The 17305-nt window shown below is 49.4% G+C and overlaps 2 protein-coding genes across 2 annotated transcripts; one reads left to right on the forward strand and one right to left on the reverse strand.

Annotated features, from left to right (window-relative positions):
* Positions 1–11252: 11252 nt before the first annotated feature.
* KTR1 (alpha-1,2-mannosyltransferase KTR1) lies at positions 11253–12440 on the reverse strand (the record flags this gene model as incomplete). The annotated part of the gene is made up of 1 exon (XM_018879429.1): positions 11253–12440. One exon carries the CDS (start codon positions 12438–12440, stop codon positions 11253–11255), a length of 1188 nt encoding a protein of 395 aa, XP_018737347.1.
* Positions 12441–14540: 2100 nt separating this feature from the next.
* ALG6 (dolichyl-P-Glc:Man(9)GlcNAc(2)-PP-dolichol alpha-1,3-glucosyltransferase) lies at positions 14541–16694 on the forward strand (the record flags this gene model as incomplete). Its single annotated transcript, XM_018879430.1, has 1 exon — positions 14541–16694. One exon carries the CDS (start codon positions 14541–14543, stop codon positions 16692–16694), a length of 2154 nt encoding a protein of 717 aa, XP_018737348.1.
* Between the last annotated feature and the right edge of the window lie 611 nt (positions 16695–17305).

The raw sequence follows: 17305 nt of genomic DNA on the forward strand, positions 1-17305 counted from the left end.
TACTGCATACAATTCAGCCACGAGAGTTCATTGGACCCACCCTTCTGTCTCTTAACTGAGCATTCATGGGATATATCTGCATTATCTCATTGGAAATAAGACTTCATCGTAGTTTCCAGAAATTTTACTGTCTCTCGACTCCAGGCGGATCTTTGGGACAAGAACATTGGGCCCGATCAATGGTATCTACAGGGCACAGCAGTTTCACAATTATCCAAAACTAGACCTGTCCTTTCGTCCTCTGAGTTTAAGCTTCGTGGGGTCTATTTGCATTCTTCGTTCTTCATCTAGGCGCAATGGTTCTTCGCTCTAGACATGTCACTCCCTCTTTTCCCTAGAGTATCATTTACAGTTGTACTAGTTTCAGAGCTCAGACTGGTTTCCCAGTTGGCAAGTAGCTACTACTGATACTGCAGTCTTGAAATTACACAAAACTTCACTCGTGTTCTCCTTCTCTCCTTTAAGGAAGCATTCATGGGGTCTAACTTCATTCTCTCTCTGAAAATGCTTTTTTCTCGTAGTTTCTATGAAGTCACAGTCTCTTATTTACAGACAATTTCTGTAAAGCAGCCGACTCCAGACCATATTCTCAGAGGGCCTGTCCTTTTTACTGGATACAATTTAAAAACTACGCGAGACTTTACCGAACCTGACTCTCGGTTCCTTAATGGGCACTCATGGGATCTATCTACATGCTCTCTCTAGAAAGAATATTTCGTCATGGTTTTCTAGAAATTCTACAGCCTCTTGTTTCCAGACCGGCATTTTATAAGAGTAGCACATAATGCCAGACTCAGACTCACTTCAGAAGTGCTGTCAATATTATTCTGTTTAGAGGGTGTGCTGAACAGCTACCGCTGCCGCTTACAACTCTGTGCGGAGCGACATAGATCTCGTTTCTTTCACTCTGCCCTTTGTCAAGGCTCACATTACAAATTGAAATGTACTATTGTTGAACCTTATTTTTTCCTTTACACTAAAGTATGACGAGTCTGTTATCATTACGGGAACACTCAACGGCATCGGTTGTATTCTCTGGCATTGTATTAGCATTTTTTTACGAGAATTTCCCTCGCTACATTGTCTGCCAAACCTAATTCTGACTTTCTAGAAGCAGTTAGCTCCAGGCTGGAACTCTAAATCCTACTCTTCTAACCCATACTACTTAGCGATGTGAAAATAGACTCTAAATAACTGCTTTCCAAAACTAACAAACTACATTTCAAGCTGCCTCCGGCGGCTGGGGCTCTGCCCCAGACCCCGTAGCTCCTCTCGCTTCGCTCGAGTCGTTACTAGAGGGTGCCAGCCCTCCGGGAGTATGGATTATGTTGTCACAATTCAAACAGCTACATGATATATGGTCAATAGGAGCCTTGAGATGCCAAATGAGACGACGAACCGCTGCTGCAGTTCCCACAAGAGAAATTGATTTGCACACAAGCTCCCTCACAGACCCGTCCCACCACGAATCCAGCCATCTCCTGCGAAGCAGGAGCAACCAGGGTCTGGGGCGGAGCCCCAGCCGCCGGAGGCACCTCGGTCGCGGTGACAGCAGCCGAGACACGATACTTTACCCCTGATAGACAGCGAAGTAGCCGGATTAGCGCTGGCAGGAGACGGAGGCCCATTTTCGGGGCGCCAAGTCGAGGGGGGTGCATGGCCCGATCTCCGGCGGCTAGGGCCCTGCCCCAGACCCCGTCGTCTCCGCTTCGCGGAGCGGTTGGGGGATCAAATTTACGAATATAAATAAGATGTGGTGACGCGCATGTTTCGGCATCCAGGTTCCGTCCGATGACACTGTTGCCTACTGTTGTTATTGTTTTGTTTGCGGGTGTTATCAGCAGCAGAAGAGGCATGCCGGCCCGTTAAGATGCTACTCTGGTGTTGCTGCCGGAGATGACGGTTGCCATAGCACAGCCAGAGATAACAGGCCTGGTAAGCCAATATTCTCGAAGCAGCAGTGGCAGCAGTGGTTGCCAATCGCGTCAATCGGGGGTCGATGACTCTATAGAAGAGCAACTGAGACATGTATCTATGCGCCCGAGCGGATCAGATAAACTGCCAGGATTGGCGATGCGTCGATTAGCTCGACACCTGCCCTACTTGGCTAGCCTGGAAAATAAAGATCGAGCGACGACGTGGAACACCGGGCCCAAACGGGCGGTGTGCATGGAACCGGTGGTTTAAAAATAAATCACTGTTTGTAACAGACTCCAAATGCTAATATAATCACAATAATAATAGTAACCTGTAACTTTTAACATTTAACATTTAGACTCATTAATAATACTCGTACTCATAATAATATACGGGGTACTCCGGGGAATTTTGACACTCGCCAGCAAACCTTAATTCCCGCTAACCTGCCGGAATCTCCTATCAGCGGTCTGCCGAAATCAAATCAAGCACCGGCTGGTTTCATCACCAACCGACCGAACAGTGTTGACTGCCGGCATCTCCTGCACCCGACAGTTCGGTGGGAGGGGAGGGTGTGCCTCCGGCGGCTGGGGCTCCGCCCCAGACCCTGGTTGCTCCTCTCGCTTGGCTAGAGTCGTTTCGTTGGCAGTCTCACGAAACAGCAGCAGCTGCTGGGGTGTTTTTTTGGCCTCAATCTCACTTTCGCGACCGGCGGGAGACCGGCTGTCGGCGCCAATTGCCGGTGGAGTTGGACCAGGAGCCTGAACCCGCGATCCGGTCGCACCACCTAGTCCCCAGCCAGCCAGCCCACCACCGGCTGGACCCCGTCCCGCAACGCGAGTCCCCCGACGGGTCCATCTCACCCGCACTTCCTCTCCAAGCATTCCCCCTGAATCCCCAGTCCCGGCATCACTCCGGCCCCTCCCCATATAAGAATACGCCGATACGGCCCCCGCCGAAAAAGCAACTCCCCCCTGACGTAGTCTCCTGGGGGGAACCTGTGCCTCCGGCGGCTGGGGCTCCGCCCCAGACCCTGGTTGCTCCTGCTTCGCAGGAGACTGCCACGACCGCCGACGAAACGACTCGAGCGCAGCGAGAGGAGCAACCAGGGTCTGGGGCAGAGCCCCAGCCGCCGGAGGCAAAGCCCCTCCCGTAGTGGGTCAGGAGGCCAAAATAACCGAAACATTGGCCACGACAAGACTGAGTCAGACTGGCGGATTGGGTTTAGAGTCTATTGGCGGGAAAACGGGGAGTGGGTTTGAACATTAGTTTACATGTTGGAAAATAAAGTTAACAGTTGGTGGACATGGGGATATGCAACAATATGCAGCGCGCATGCAGAACACCGCATATCCTTTCTACCGCCTGTGGCGTTCTGCCCGGTTCGCTCCGGTGACATGCTGAAGTCGGGCATCGGATTAACCCCTAACCTGTTCTTCCCTCAGGCCCGGGTGAAGATAGGGCCTTTTTCGTGCCAGTCGGGCCTAACGGCTAGCCAAACGGGAGCGTGGTAAATGCACAGTTGCATAACTGAATACCGCAGAATAGTGTTAGGCTTGCAGCAACCTTCAGCTCCTAGCCCCCATGCGAAGAGCAGCCAGACGGCCAGGGGTGCTGCTGGTTACAAGTTAAATAACATCATCCACCGGCACCGGCACCCGGGATTTCTCGCACAACCCTCGCCATCTGACACACAACCAGCTGCGAGTAGCATCCGTGAGAATTTTGTGCCTGTATCGGCAGTAGATGTGTGTGATGGACATTCTGTAATGTATATTAACGGTCAGTTGCGACTTTGGTTATAATTTTTTTTTCTTACTTGTATAACTACTGTTTGATTGTTTATGTGGTTATATTAACGAAATTTTTTTTTGGTTATTATTATTTTTAAAAAATCGACATTGATTTGGTTTGTTCTTTAACAAGACTGATTGTTTATTTTCACTGTTTTCTGAATATTCATATTTCTGGTCGGAGTTACAAGGCCGAATTTTTATACCGACGATTGTCACACACACTCAATTTACACGCACTGAACGCCGGAAATTATATGGGAAATTTTTAACTCTATACCAAGACCACTATTTTGTAAATATCATTAGCCATTGTTCAGTGGTGTGTATTATAGAGGATTTGATGAGAATTGGATCTTGATTTCGGTTGATTTTTATTTTATTTTTTTTTATTGTTCATTGTGTTCGTTTTTTTTTTCTTGTTATTTTCTTTTATTTTTTTTCACCTAGTAGTAGTACCTTTGTGTGGGTAACATTGTGTGTTGACCACGGACCTAAATCCTTCTGGTACGATTTGGGAAGTGCACGTTGGAATTGAATACAATTGACAGTGAATCAGCACGTTTTTTTTTTATTTACGATTGTCTATTGTCTTTCTGGACTTTTGTGGATATCGACATTGAATTTTGGTTTTGACTTTGAGTTTGACTTTGCCGGCACACACTGATACAGAATAGTATACACAACAGCATACGGAACAGTACAGTTGAAAAACTGAGTGCACGCCTTGATACCAGTATCTTAGAACACATAGCATAGTTCACAACGAAAACTGTTTAACAGTGTGAACTGAGTATAACGAACAAGCTAATCAGCATCTGCTCGTCATCAATTTTATCAGCTCATTAACACGGCACACTAATAAAACGATATTTATTTCACAGCAAATAGAAAGACGACTGGAGTTTCTCGACCTAGACAGACAACATTTCGAATTCACCCTCGCTTCAATCAAATTGCTATCAAACAAACAAACCAATAGAATACGGTACAATAACGTCAAATATACTACAGATTGGCTAGATTATATGTCACCACAATCTACGGAATTTTTATAACAACAATCAAATACACAGCAGCTACACTATGGCTTCAGTGCAACCATCGTCACTGACAGCCTCGACATCAATTGGGTCAAGTTCATTAGAGGGAAGAGAACAGCAGACACAACAACAACATCAACAACAACAACAACGTAAGCAGAATAGTGGACCTGGAGCTGGACCTTTAGGTGTAGCAGTTGGATCTGGTGGTGCAGGCTCTACTACATCCGTTGCTAATGCTAGCGCCCACAACAACCCGCCAGGTATTCGTGGTGGGCCTAATACCACAGCAGTTGCAACAACATCAGCTATCACAGCCAAACCAGCCGTGACGAAACCAGCTTTTGTACCTATAAGACCAGCGTTTCGACCATTACTGCCGAAACCATGTAGTGCCAGTGCACCAACAGGCTGGAGCTCGACATCGGAAATCACTATTAGCACCCGTCATCGTGCTGATGCTGTATTACCAACCACCAGAAAGGGCCGGAAATCAGTTTCAAAAGGTGAGTATATGAAGTTACCTAGGAGGTGGTGGGATCAGAAGATCAGGGGGTGAAACAGGACTTTTTGGAAAGAATAAGGACATCACTCGGGGACTCTCGGGCAGGATTCGGAGAGCAACACGGAAGAGGAACTGGGAAGATGGACGCGGAAGATGGACACGGAAGGGAAAGACGAAAGGGGAACACGAAGGGGAAGGTATACAACAGATGGGCATTGGGTTTACTATTACAACTTGGAATTTATTGGATTATTTGTTTTTTATTGGGTTTACAGGATGAATACGACAATGGAATTATGAAATTCCAATAAACAGCAGACGATATTTTTAATATCCGAGCAATTGGGTTGAGCAAGAGAGCGTCAATTTACAAGCGGTTTGACAGTAAAGCTTGTAAAGTCTAATATTGCACACCTGCATGACAATTTTTCCGCAGGCATGGAAGCAAAATTTCAGGCCCCCACGTTTTCACCCTGTTGTTCCTCGAAGTGGTTAGAGCCGGTCGGTCTTTATTAGACTAACGAGCCGGTCCCATCGTGCCGGCAAGAGCAGAGGCCGAGTCGATCGAAAGTCCCAACCGGTTCTGTCCGTGCCCATTCTTGCATTCCCCTTTTGAATTTCACGGTGACTCTCTCCTTACCCTATCACCCACACATCCAGCCGCGCCATTACCCCTGATATTTCCTGTGCCGGCTTTTTGTACCCGGGCTACCCGAGTCAGCAATCTCCCTCCCAGTCGACCAGAAACGACACGGCTCTCCTGCGAAGCAGGAGCAACCAGGGTCTGGGGCGGAGCCCCAGCCGCCGGAGGCACATCCCGAACCAAGAACTAACAGGACTACAGATAAGAAACCGAGTGGCACTTCAAAACGGCGGACCAAGAGCGCAACTGGCGAGGCTGCGTCAGTAGGAGGCATTTCCGCGCAACTTCCGTCAACGATTTCGCCGTCGAGTTTAATTTCCAAACGCAGAAAGAGCCCGTCGACCGGAGCATCCGGACTGGCCACGTTATTAGCATCCACAACCAGCCAGGCCGCAGCAGCAGCGGCATCAACCACGCCATCTCCCACGTCAGTGACGCCCAGTCTGATTTCAATTAAGCATGAACCCCAATCCTCAACGACCCAATCTGTTCGGACATCTCCGGTAAATACTACTACCGACCCGGCATCTCTTACTAGAGAACCTTCGCCAACGGCATTCACAGTCGGTTCTTTACAAACATCCACTGCTGTTAATAACCCCACCACCACCTCATCATCCTCACTTCACAACGCCAGCATCTCCAGCATCTCCAGCAGTAATATCATCACCTCTGCCCTCGCCAGCAACAACGCCAGTAATAACACAAATGTAGATACCCCGTCTTCAACTGCCGGACCTGCCAGCATATCCACTACTGCCACCAGCTCCACCACGAGCATCAGTACGGGCAATTCTACCTCCACAGTTAAACCACTGGCTTCTGTTTTGGCATCAGTAGCACCGGCAGCTGCTGCTGCCGCAGCTTCGGCATTAAAAATGTCGAAAAAGGGGGCTAATGTGATGCTATCGTCGGTAGCCAGTGCGTCTGATATCTGGAACACCACGGCCGATACCGAAGCGATTCCGCTATGGGAGAACAGTTCGGAGCACGAAGAAAGCCAGTCACTTGGCGGAGTCAGCGATACCGACCAATCGCCCATGACTGCCTCACTCACGCTCATGGGCGACGATACGGCCTCGACCGAGCTGAACAACCTGAGTATGTACTCACCCGACCTGGTTCTATCACTCGAGTCGTACCTGACACCAGAACCCGATGAGAGCGAGATCCCCAGCTACGACCCGCTCGAGTTCCTGGGTCCCACTATAAACATCTTTTGACGAGAAAACGAGACGAAATACATGATGACGACCTTTTTCTTGGAGCGCTGCTGCTGCCTCCGGCGGCTGGGGCTCTGCCCCAGACCCGTGGCTCCTTTCGCTCCGTCAAGTCAGTTTTGGGGAGAGGGGGTGCTGCCTCCGGCGGCTGGGGCTCCGCCCCAGACCCTGGTTGCTCCTGCTTCGCAGGAGTTTTGGCTGGGACCGTCGACGCAACGACTCGAGCGCAGCGAGAGGAGCAACCAGGGTCTGGGGCGGAGCCCCAGCCGCCGGAGGCACACCCCCAGTAGAGAATGCAAATGTGTATTAGGAGGAAGGCTGGCTGGTGAACCATTCCCAGGGTGGGAGGAGTGGTCGTTTGCCGCCGTTGATTGAGGGGTAGATGTCTTCGAAGAAGAAGATGAAGTGGCCGACAACGATGCCTACGAGCTGGCCTTTGAGTGTGCTTTGCTCGAACACGACTGACAGGAATGCGAGCACCCAGGGGAAGTACGGTGCTGAGAAGACAAAGAGCCCGAGAAATGACAGGTGGACGTCGGGGTTTCGTCGTGCCCATAGGTAGATAATGGCGATAGACAGATATGGGCCGAGAAACATGAGATCGGGCATGAACGTGGCTACTGTGGCTAGAGAGAGCATGGCCAAGAGAAGGAGCCAGATGTACTGGCCGGTTTTGTTGCGGTAGAACGATTCCTCAAGCATTCGCGAGTACCGCGACATGAAAAATACAGAGAACATGAGATTGAGACTCAATGGTCCGAAATACATGAACGATGTGAACAAACGCCAGTACTCGTTGTTCTCGACAACCATGCGATAGTTGTAGGGAAGCTTATAAAGCGGCACCACGCCACATTGTTCAAGAACCGCCGTCACCACAATTGAGCTCGTCCATACCCGAGTCACTATAGGGACCTCTAAAAACCATTCCAGTGGTAGTCTTTCCATGATAATAATAAATATAGGGCGCCTGCGCTGCTGTAATTGCTATTGTTAGCAGTATTAATCAATTTATAATAACCAGTATCTGTCTCATGCTGCTACATCACCACCATGCATGAATCGGTGCTATCGCACTACCGGGAGGTGACATCTTCTTACCGGGGTCTTTACTGGGGTGGGGTGCTGCCTCCGGCGGCTGGGGCTCCGCCCCAGACCCTGGTTGCTCCTCTCGCTTCGCTCGAGTCGTTTCGTCGGGGTCCCCAGTTATCTCCTGCGAAGCAGGAGCTACGAGGTCTGGGGCAGCGCCCCAGTCGCCGGAGGCAGCAGTCTCCTCAAAAATTCTCTGACAGATTTTGACGCAAATCAGGGTCTCTGTGCTGAGAGTGGTTGCCAGTGGTTTTGTGTCGAGTTCTCAGATTTATAATTATAACTGGTTTTAAAAGACCTAAGTTTCTTTTCCTTTACTTGAAATATTTTATTCTTCTTGCTAGTATGTCCTGTCGAAACTTGGGAAGCTCTGCTCTGGCTCATCTCATATGTCATGCTCGCATCCAGAGAGTCCTCTGCAAGAAGCAGACGGTGGTGGTCAGTAGTATTGTCTCTTCAGTGAGATGATACAATATTATTTAGAAGCATTCAACTGCTGTATAACCAACAGAAGGACTGCGAGTTACATTTCTACTTTTTCATGGCACATTCTCTTCATCTCGAGTGAACAGTCTACTGTGCTTGACTACACCGTCTTATGGCACATAGAACCGTGGCACCTCCTCTTGAGAGAGTATAATCGGCAATATTTCACCATTAGGCCACAATTGAGACGTGTGATGCTGTCTACAGTATTAATATTCTCACCATTAATTGAATTATCAAGGGGTCAGATCAGATATTATTTGACGACATAGTGGGAGCGTGCAGGTCCAGCTGGAAAGTTATAAATAAAAAAATAAACAGGTGTTCAATTAAATAAATAACGACCCATACAATAGCAATTGGAGCCATACTGAAAATACCAAGCAATCAGAACATTAGACATTAACAGAATATCAATTATTCCAACCAACTCAGTAGCCAAAAACAAACTTAGCTAGACCTGATGAGGTTCAAAGAAGACTGCATTAGAAATGGATTCGAGTTTTAGTTTCTGGGTTGTTGGCTCTATTTCTCTCTGATGCATCTTAAATTGCTTCTAGATGTTTTTCATTCAAGTATGAAAATAACCTTCTCAATTACAGCAATTACTTCATATAATTTATTTTATATTGGAGAAGGACGAACAGCCACTGTGATTAGTGAGCTCTGAAAGGACATGACTGAGACCCCGACGAAACGACTCGAGCGCAGCGAGAGGAGCAACCAGGGTCTGGGGCGGAGCCCCAGCCGCCGGAGGCAAACCCCCTCGCCCCAAATCTGACAGAAACAAAAGTTTACTGATTAAAATCGATTGGATTCCGGAGCTGACCCTGTCATCTGATGTTATTTCGAGGGTACGGGTTTACTACCGAGTGCAACCTATTCAGGGGGCGACTTGCATGTTTAATAAACGTCGATAATTGCCCCAAATTTAGGACCAGATGGCGGATGTCGAGTGAGTGATCTGGACTGCTAGACTGTATAGTAAAGTAAACAAACACAGTGGTTCGTGCTTGGTGCCTCTTTCCTCGTTTGTTCTTGTTGCTTAATTCACAATGAAACTTGGAGATTGGTCTGATGAAAACGAGAAGGTAAGTCCTGACCGACGACGATGCTATGTGGCAATGGTGCTAACGACGGATTTTAGATCATCTGTGGACCTTATTCATATCTGAAAAAGGTCCCTGGAAAGGACATTCGTCCTAGAATGATAGCTGCGTTTAACTCAGTTCTGAAAGTTCCGGCAGACAAACTGGAAATCATCTCGAAAGTGATTGAAATGCTTCACACCGCATCGCTGTTGATCGACGATGTCGAGGACAATGCCACGCTCCGGCGAGGTCTGCCAGTGGCACACTCGATTTTCGGGACCGCTCAAACAATCAACTCGGCCAATTACATTATGTTTGTGGCTCTCCAGGAGGTGTACAAACTGGACTCAGATCAAAGTATCAAGATCTATGTCGGTAAGTGCTGATCTGGTCACTTGAACCAAACCATCTCTTTAATGGTTCTGGATCCTGTCTGCAATCTATCAGATGTCGCAGATACTAACACCGTTCAGAGGAGATGAAGAACCTCCATCGTGGCCAGGGTCTCGACCTCTTCTGGCGAGAGACTTACAAGTGTCCTACTGAGGAGGAGTACATTCAGATGGTCATGAACAGTACGTATGGAGGCACACCACCCACCCCACGAGCCCAAAAAACTAACAGAGTCCACCAGAAACCGGCGGGCTGTACCGTCTGGCCGTCAGACTGATGCAGTCAGTGAGCCCTGTTGATATGTAAGTGCATTGCAATCCAGTTGACAAATGTCCAGTTCTAACATGGTAACAGTGATCTCGTGCCGCTCGCAAACCTTATGGGCGTGCTGTACCAGGTCCAGGACGACTTTCTCAACCTGCAGTCCGACAGCTACTCCAAAAACAAGGGCTTCTGTGAAGATATCACCGAGGGCAAGTTCTCGTTTCCTATCCTCCACAGCATTCGTGCTGACACCTCCAACAAAGAAATAATCAGTATGTCCTCCTCTCTCTATCCTCCTCCTCCTCCTCTTGTCTCTCTCTGACCACAGGATACTAACAACTGACCAGACATTCTCAAACAACGCACCACCGACGTGTCGCTGAAAGAATACGCTGTCGCGTACATGCGAGACACCACCAAAAGCTTCGACTACGCCCGAAAAGTCGTCTTCGACTACAAACGCATGAGCTGCGACATGATCCAGACCCTCAGCTCCAGCTGCGACACCACCCAGCTCGACGCCATCGTCGACAAACTGGTCATGGTCTAACTCCACCGTCTTTATTTATTACCTACCCTTCTCTGGGTTCTATATCACGGTCCTGATTCCGTGTAATGATTACTGAAACAACTCTGGTGACCGTGCTTCCGGCGGCTGGGGCTCTGCCCCAGACCCCGTGGCTCCTCTCGCTTCGCTCGAGTCGGCCGTCGACGGTCTCAGCAGCTTCGCGAAGCGAAGCACAACGGGTCCGGGCAGAGCCCGGCCGCCGGAGGCAGGACAGGATGGGTTTATGGGGAAACAGACAACCTAAGTTGTCTTCTTTTTATTATACTCTTCGTCGAATTTGATGTCTTTGGCGCGGAGGTAGTCGCGGAGACAGCTGGATCCGTGCCAGTCGAAGGTCTTTTCGGGCATACAGGCACAGCTGAGTCCCTTTTGGCTCTGGTCGGCCGGACAGTGGTAGAAAGGTGGGTGTCGGTATCCGATATCATCGAAATAGTGGATATCATCTTTGTCAAGGAAGAGCGAGGCAGCGATAGAGTGGACGGGCGCATCGCCCCATCGCTCATAGAAGAACCCACCGGCCTTGTCGAGGTGCTCAAAGTACTTAGAGTAGGTCTCGCCACGCCAGAATTCCATGTCGGCGATCTCGAAATTGCTCCAGAAGTGACACAGACTGTACGTGTCGAGGTTGTTGAACGACACAAACTTCTCAAGTCGGTTCTCGTGAAGAGCTTCGGGGTACTGGCTGAGGAAATCTTTGGTGGTCTTCCACAGGGTCTTGATGGTGGCCTCGAACTCGGTGATGGAAATGGTCCAGCCATACTTCTTGTCGTTGTCCTTCATGAACTTGAACACGTCGTAGTTGATATCACAGTATAAGTTAGTCTCGGGCTCGACACGCCAGTAGTATCGGTACTGTTGCATCAGTGGGTGGTGGAAGAAGAATCCGCTCTCAAATCGACACATGTGTCTGTACTGCTCGTTATCTCCGTAGATGATATCATCAGCCTTCATCTGCTTTCTTGTCTCGGCGGCCTTTTTCTGGTCAATCCAGTCAGGATAACTCCAGTGACTCTCATTAATAAGACCGTACTTGGCTTCTCCGGTAATAAGACGGCTGGTAAGAATCTTGAACTCGTCAGAGAACTCCTTGTTGTTGAGGAATACCCAGTCGTAGTGGTATCTCGAGTTGAATCTGTCTTGAATAGATCGGATACTGGGCAACAGGTGCTCGAGATCCTCGTTTCGCGCCAAAGTGACAAAAGTAGCATTGGCTCGCTTGTATTTTTGTAGTTTGGAGTTCAATTCAGGCGTCATACCTGGTACATAGGGATCTTGTTCATACGATTCACCTTCTTCAGTTGTAGTTTCTTCTTCAACTGGCGTCGTTGTGAATCGTTTAAACGTGTCGGAATCAGTGTTTCGTACTGCAAACACAAACAGGAATGTGAATACCGCACCCAGGGCGATAAATAGTCTAGCGGATCTCATTGTGACTAGTAATAATTAACAGTGAAACTAATCGAGATTAGTGGTGATGGGTAGTTGGGTAGTACTAGTGGGGATATTTAAGTTTCAATGCTGAATAATATAACACCGATCAATCAGTAATAAATAATCGACAGTTGAATCAATCAATCAGTCAATCAATCAAATCACGAACCAATCAAATGGATCAAGAGTAATCGGAATCACTCAATCAATCGAATCTAGAACCAAGAATCAAGAACCGATCGAAGTAACCAAATCAGTGGCTAATTCAATAATTCAAAAAAATAATAAAACCAAAAAACAGGTTAAAACACCAAACTCCAAAAGAGGCAGGTGTGAAAAATAGTACAAACAATTAGCAGCTGCAGTTGTGACCACCGATGATGCTGATGAAGTTGAGGTTCTGCAATATAGCTATTGCACCTACAACACTTTCTTTTGAAGACAATCCACCAGTAACACCAGTCGACAGTTGTATCTATTCAGTGTAGTATCTGCCGGTTTAAACTACCTAACAGAGTTCTCTATAATACACCACGAACAGACAAATAATTTACAAGCGAAGCTGCGAGCAAGTGCACCACCAGCATACAACAAGGAAATCGGAAAAATTCGAGTCTTGGAACACCACCGACAATCAATTAATCACACGACCAGATTTTTTTTTTAAAAAATCCAAGTTTGTCACTGAAAAACTAGAATCGAGACTAACAAATTCACAAAAAAAATTCGCCGGTAACAAACTTCACAAGAAGTATGTCTCACTTTCGTAGTTTAAATCCAAGTGCGAGACAATTTCTAAGCGGGACGCCAAAAATCAGCCTAGACCGCTTTGTTCTTTTGTTCTCGCTTTTCACACACTTCAACAGCAGTCCAGTTTGTTAAAAACCGAACACCTGAGACGAAGAAAAAGAAAGAGAAGAAAGGAATAACTCGGAAGTCAAAAGATAAAAAAACGGTTTTTTTTTTTTTGTTGAATGGATTTCGTGCTAAAATCAACCGCGAATGATAAGAAACTAAGTTTAGAATACGCACTTTGAGTTTATTCCCAGAGAGTTTACTAGCGTAGATCGGTCGATCGATCTCAACGCAAAAGCAATGCACCCGGCTGCCACCTGCCACCTGTCGAGACGCGACTCCGGACCCGGATTATCTGTGGACCCGGTTGCTGGCGGGGGTGCTTGCCCTGTGTGCCTCCGGCGGCTGGGGCTCTGCCCCAGACCCCATGGCTACTGCTTCGCAGGAGATGACTCGGGGACCCCCCAGTAACGACTCGAGCGAAGCGAGAGGAGCAGCCAGGGTCTGGGGAGCCCCAGCCGCCGGAGGCACGAGGTCCCGGGCAGTCAGCCCGGAACCTGACTAGATCGGGGCTGGAAACCGTGCTAAAAGAGCGAGGTTGGCGGCAGTCTGCACCGCCGCCGCCCGTGCTACACTTACCGGGATCATTGCGCCATGCAACGCAACCGACCAGCTGCGCGACACGGGCATATGCGTGTACCCAGGTCCGCGCCTCCGGCGGCTGGGGCTCCGCCCCAGACCCTGGTGGCTCCTCTCGCTTCGCTCGAGTCGTTACTGGGGGGCCACCGAGTCATCTCCTGCGAAGCAGGAGCTACGTACGGGGTTTGGGGCAGCGCCCCAGCAGCCAGAGGCACCCCTCGAACCCGTGCCCCACCGGCCCCGAGCTAGCGACAGGCCACTTAGACTTTACGAAAGTGGGCCTACCCATCAACCTGGACCTGCCGCCGTTCTCGGGGGTGTCCCCTGTCGCTCTCGCGGCTTTGGACAGGCATGCCTCCGGCAGCTGGGACTGCGCCCCAGACCCCGCGGCTCCTGCTGCGCAGGAGACTGCCCGGGGATCCCCCTGTAACGACTCGAGCGAAGCGAGAGGAGCAACCAGGGTCTGGGGCAGCGCCCCAGCCGCCGGAGGCACGTCTTACCCGGAGACGAGACGTGTCGAGCGCGGGCGCGGCTAATGGTGCAGAAGGGGGATCGGTGTTATCAGTAGGCCGATATCGAGGAGGAGGAGAGATCGCGAAAATATAAACAAATAATATTCCAGTCGAGGTTTGTTTGTTGATTGCGGGGCAGTTTGAGCCGGAAATGTCGAGTCAGGGTCTGGCGTACGCGAAGAATGCGTCGGACGCCGCGAAAAGGGCTGCTGCTGGTCTGTCGGGGTCGCCTCGGGGAGGAGGAAATGGTAGTCCCAGCTTGAATCGGTCTGGTTCACAAACCACGCCAGCCAGCTCTCCTGGACCGTCATTAGGCCACGGAAGTTCAATTACCGCTAATCGAGCCGCTGGGTCTCCAGCTAGCCAGCGTCAAAGCTCGCCTTTGAAATCGAGTCTGAAGAATGGCTCCAGGGGGGGTACCAACAGTAACAGTAATAATGGCATAATCAGTAACAATGGTAATGGAAATGGTAGTGGAAATGGCAATGGCAATGGCAGCAATAGCAGTGGGAATGGCAGCAGTAAAAGTCATGGAACCGGTACCAAAGGATCAGGTGCTGCTGCAAACCGACCGGGGTCGTGGTCTGGATCCACTGCTGGGTCGTCTCAGTCCCAGCTTCGTAAACGAAAGGCTAATGCTGGTGGTGGTGGCGGTTCTAGTGGTCCAGGTTCTGGTGTGAAAACTACTGGATCGGCTTCGAATTCGAGTCCGTACTCATCTCGACCCGGATCTTCTGTTAATAGCCCGGCCAGATCCAGGAGAGCCAGTTATACAGGAGCATCGGGTCTGCCTCCATCACCACTGGTCAATTCCCCGTTATTCGAATTTCTTTCGCCTTTTAAAGGCGCTTCTACTCAATGGGTGGCCAGATATATCATTATCTCGTTTGCTATTATTATACGGTCGGCAGTAGCTCTTGGCCCATATTCAGGATTTCAGTCCCCTCCGATGCACGGAGATTTCGAGGCTCAGAGACACTGGATGGAATTGACTATCCATTTGCCAATAGATCAATGGTACTTTTATGACCTTCAATGGTGGGGACTGGATTATCCACCCTTGACAGCATATCATTCTTGGTTATTAGGCAAAATTGGTTCGGCTTTTAATCCCAGCTGGTTTGCTCTGGGCTCTTCTCGGGGTCTCGACGACTATGATTTAAAATCTTATATGAGAGCCACTGTCATATTTTCCGAGCTGGCGGTTTATATTCCAGCTGTTATCTGGTTTGTGAGATGGAGTGGTACTAAGAGCCCTAATAAACTGAGTCCTATTGACCAGTCTATAGCAGCTGCTGCTATTATCTTTCAGCCGGCTGTTATTCTTATTGATCATGGCCATTTCCAGTATAATACGGTCATGCTCGGTCTGGCTTTGTTGTCTGTAGTCAATCTTGTCAATGGTCATCGTCTCAGCTCAGCTCTGTTCTTTGTATTGGCACTTGGTTTTAAACAGATGGCTCTTTACTACGCGCCAATCATCTTTGCTTATATGCTGGGTGACTGTATCTTCCCTCGACCCAATATCATTCGTTTACTGGGTATTGGAGTAGTAGTGATCTTAACGTTTTCTGCACTGTTTGGACCCTTGTTATTATCAGGAGGAGTTCCTGTGATTCTTCAAAGCATCCATCGTATCTTCCCATTTTCACGGGGTCTTTGGGAAGATAAAGTCGCTAATTTGTGGTGTACTGCCAATACTTTTGTCAAACTCAAGACTCTCTTTGACGATAAACAGCTACAATTAGCGAGTCTTGTCGCGACACTGGTTTCTATCACACCAGCCATGATCATTGTATTTTTCAAACCACGACCGGAACTGCTTCCATGGGCATTAAGTGCTGGAGCATGGGGTTTTTTCCTGTTCTCTTTCCAAGTTCACGAAAAAAGCGTCCTTCTGCCATTAATGCCAGCCACAGTGCTACTCTCGTACCCGGATCCGAACATTGTATCCAATGTCGTCTGGATCAACAACATCGCGACCTTCTCACTGTGGCCCTTGCTGCACCGAGAAGGGCTCGTTCTGCAGTACGTGGTTATCGTGTTCCTGTGGAACTGGCTTATCGGCAACCTCAACCCCTCGCGGTTTTGGAAAATCCTCCCCAACTCGTGGTTCATGAGACTCGTACACACCGGCTCCTACACAGCCGCCATCGCCCTCCACCTGGCCGAATACCTCTACCCAACGGCCCTCGGTTTCACGGCACGCTACCCGGACCTCTACATCCTCGGCAACGTGACCCTGTCATTCGCATGTTTCTCTCTCTTCTGGCTATGGACCCTATATAAACTAGCTACAATCTGAGCACATGAATTTTACCCGATGGGTGCTGCCTCCGGCGGCTGGGGCTCCGCCCCAGACCCTGGTTGCTCCTCTCGCTTCGCTCGAGTCGTTTCGTAGACGGTCTCCTGCGAAGCAGGAGCAACCAGGGTCTGGGGCGGAGCCCCAGCCGCCGGAGGCACGTCGACTCCGGTCAACGAACATGTGGCCCTAAAGCGAACCTCGGCCGAGTGTATTCGGTCGGCCGAAGATTATTAACAGGCACTGCTTTGCTCTCCTTCCAGCCATTTATGCAATTAGAGAATCGAAGGCAAATCTCATACTACTTGGTATTCCGGAAGTGTGTTTGTAAGATGAAGAGAGAAAAGCTTCTCGCAGCATGAAAAATTCCTTTTATACCCTCTGCACAGCCGCGCGCGCCGGCCGATCTGACAAACCCCCTGGTATTTCCTAGTTCGACCACCCCTGAAACTGCGTCCGGGGGCTGGGGCTCCGCCCCAGACCCCGCTGCTCCTCTCGCTACGCTCGAGTCAGGGCGGCGACGGTCCTAGTAATCTCCTGCTCCGCAGGAGCTACGGGGTCTGGGGCAGCGCCCCAGCCGCCGGAGGCATAAGGGCCGCTCGTGGCGATCAGAC

This window comes from Sugiyamaella lignohabitans, chromosome B, assembly GCF_001640025.1.
Source record: "Sugiyamaella lignohabitans strain CBS 10342 chromosome B, complete sequence".
In the NCBI taxonomy this organism is placed as follows: Eukaryota; Fungi; Ascomycota; class Dipodascomycetes; order Dipodascales; family Trichomonascaceae; genus Sugiyamaella; species Sugiyamaella lignohabitans.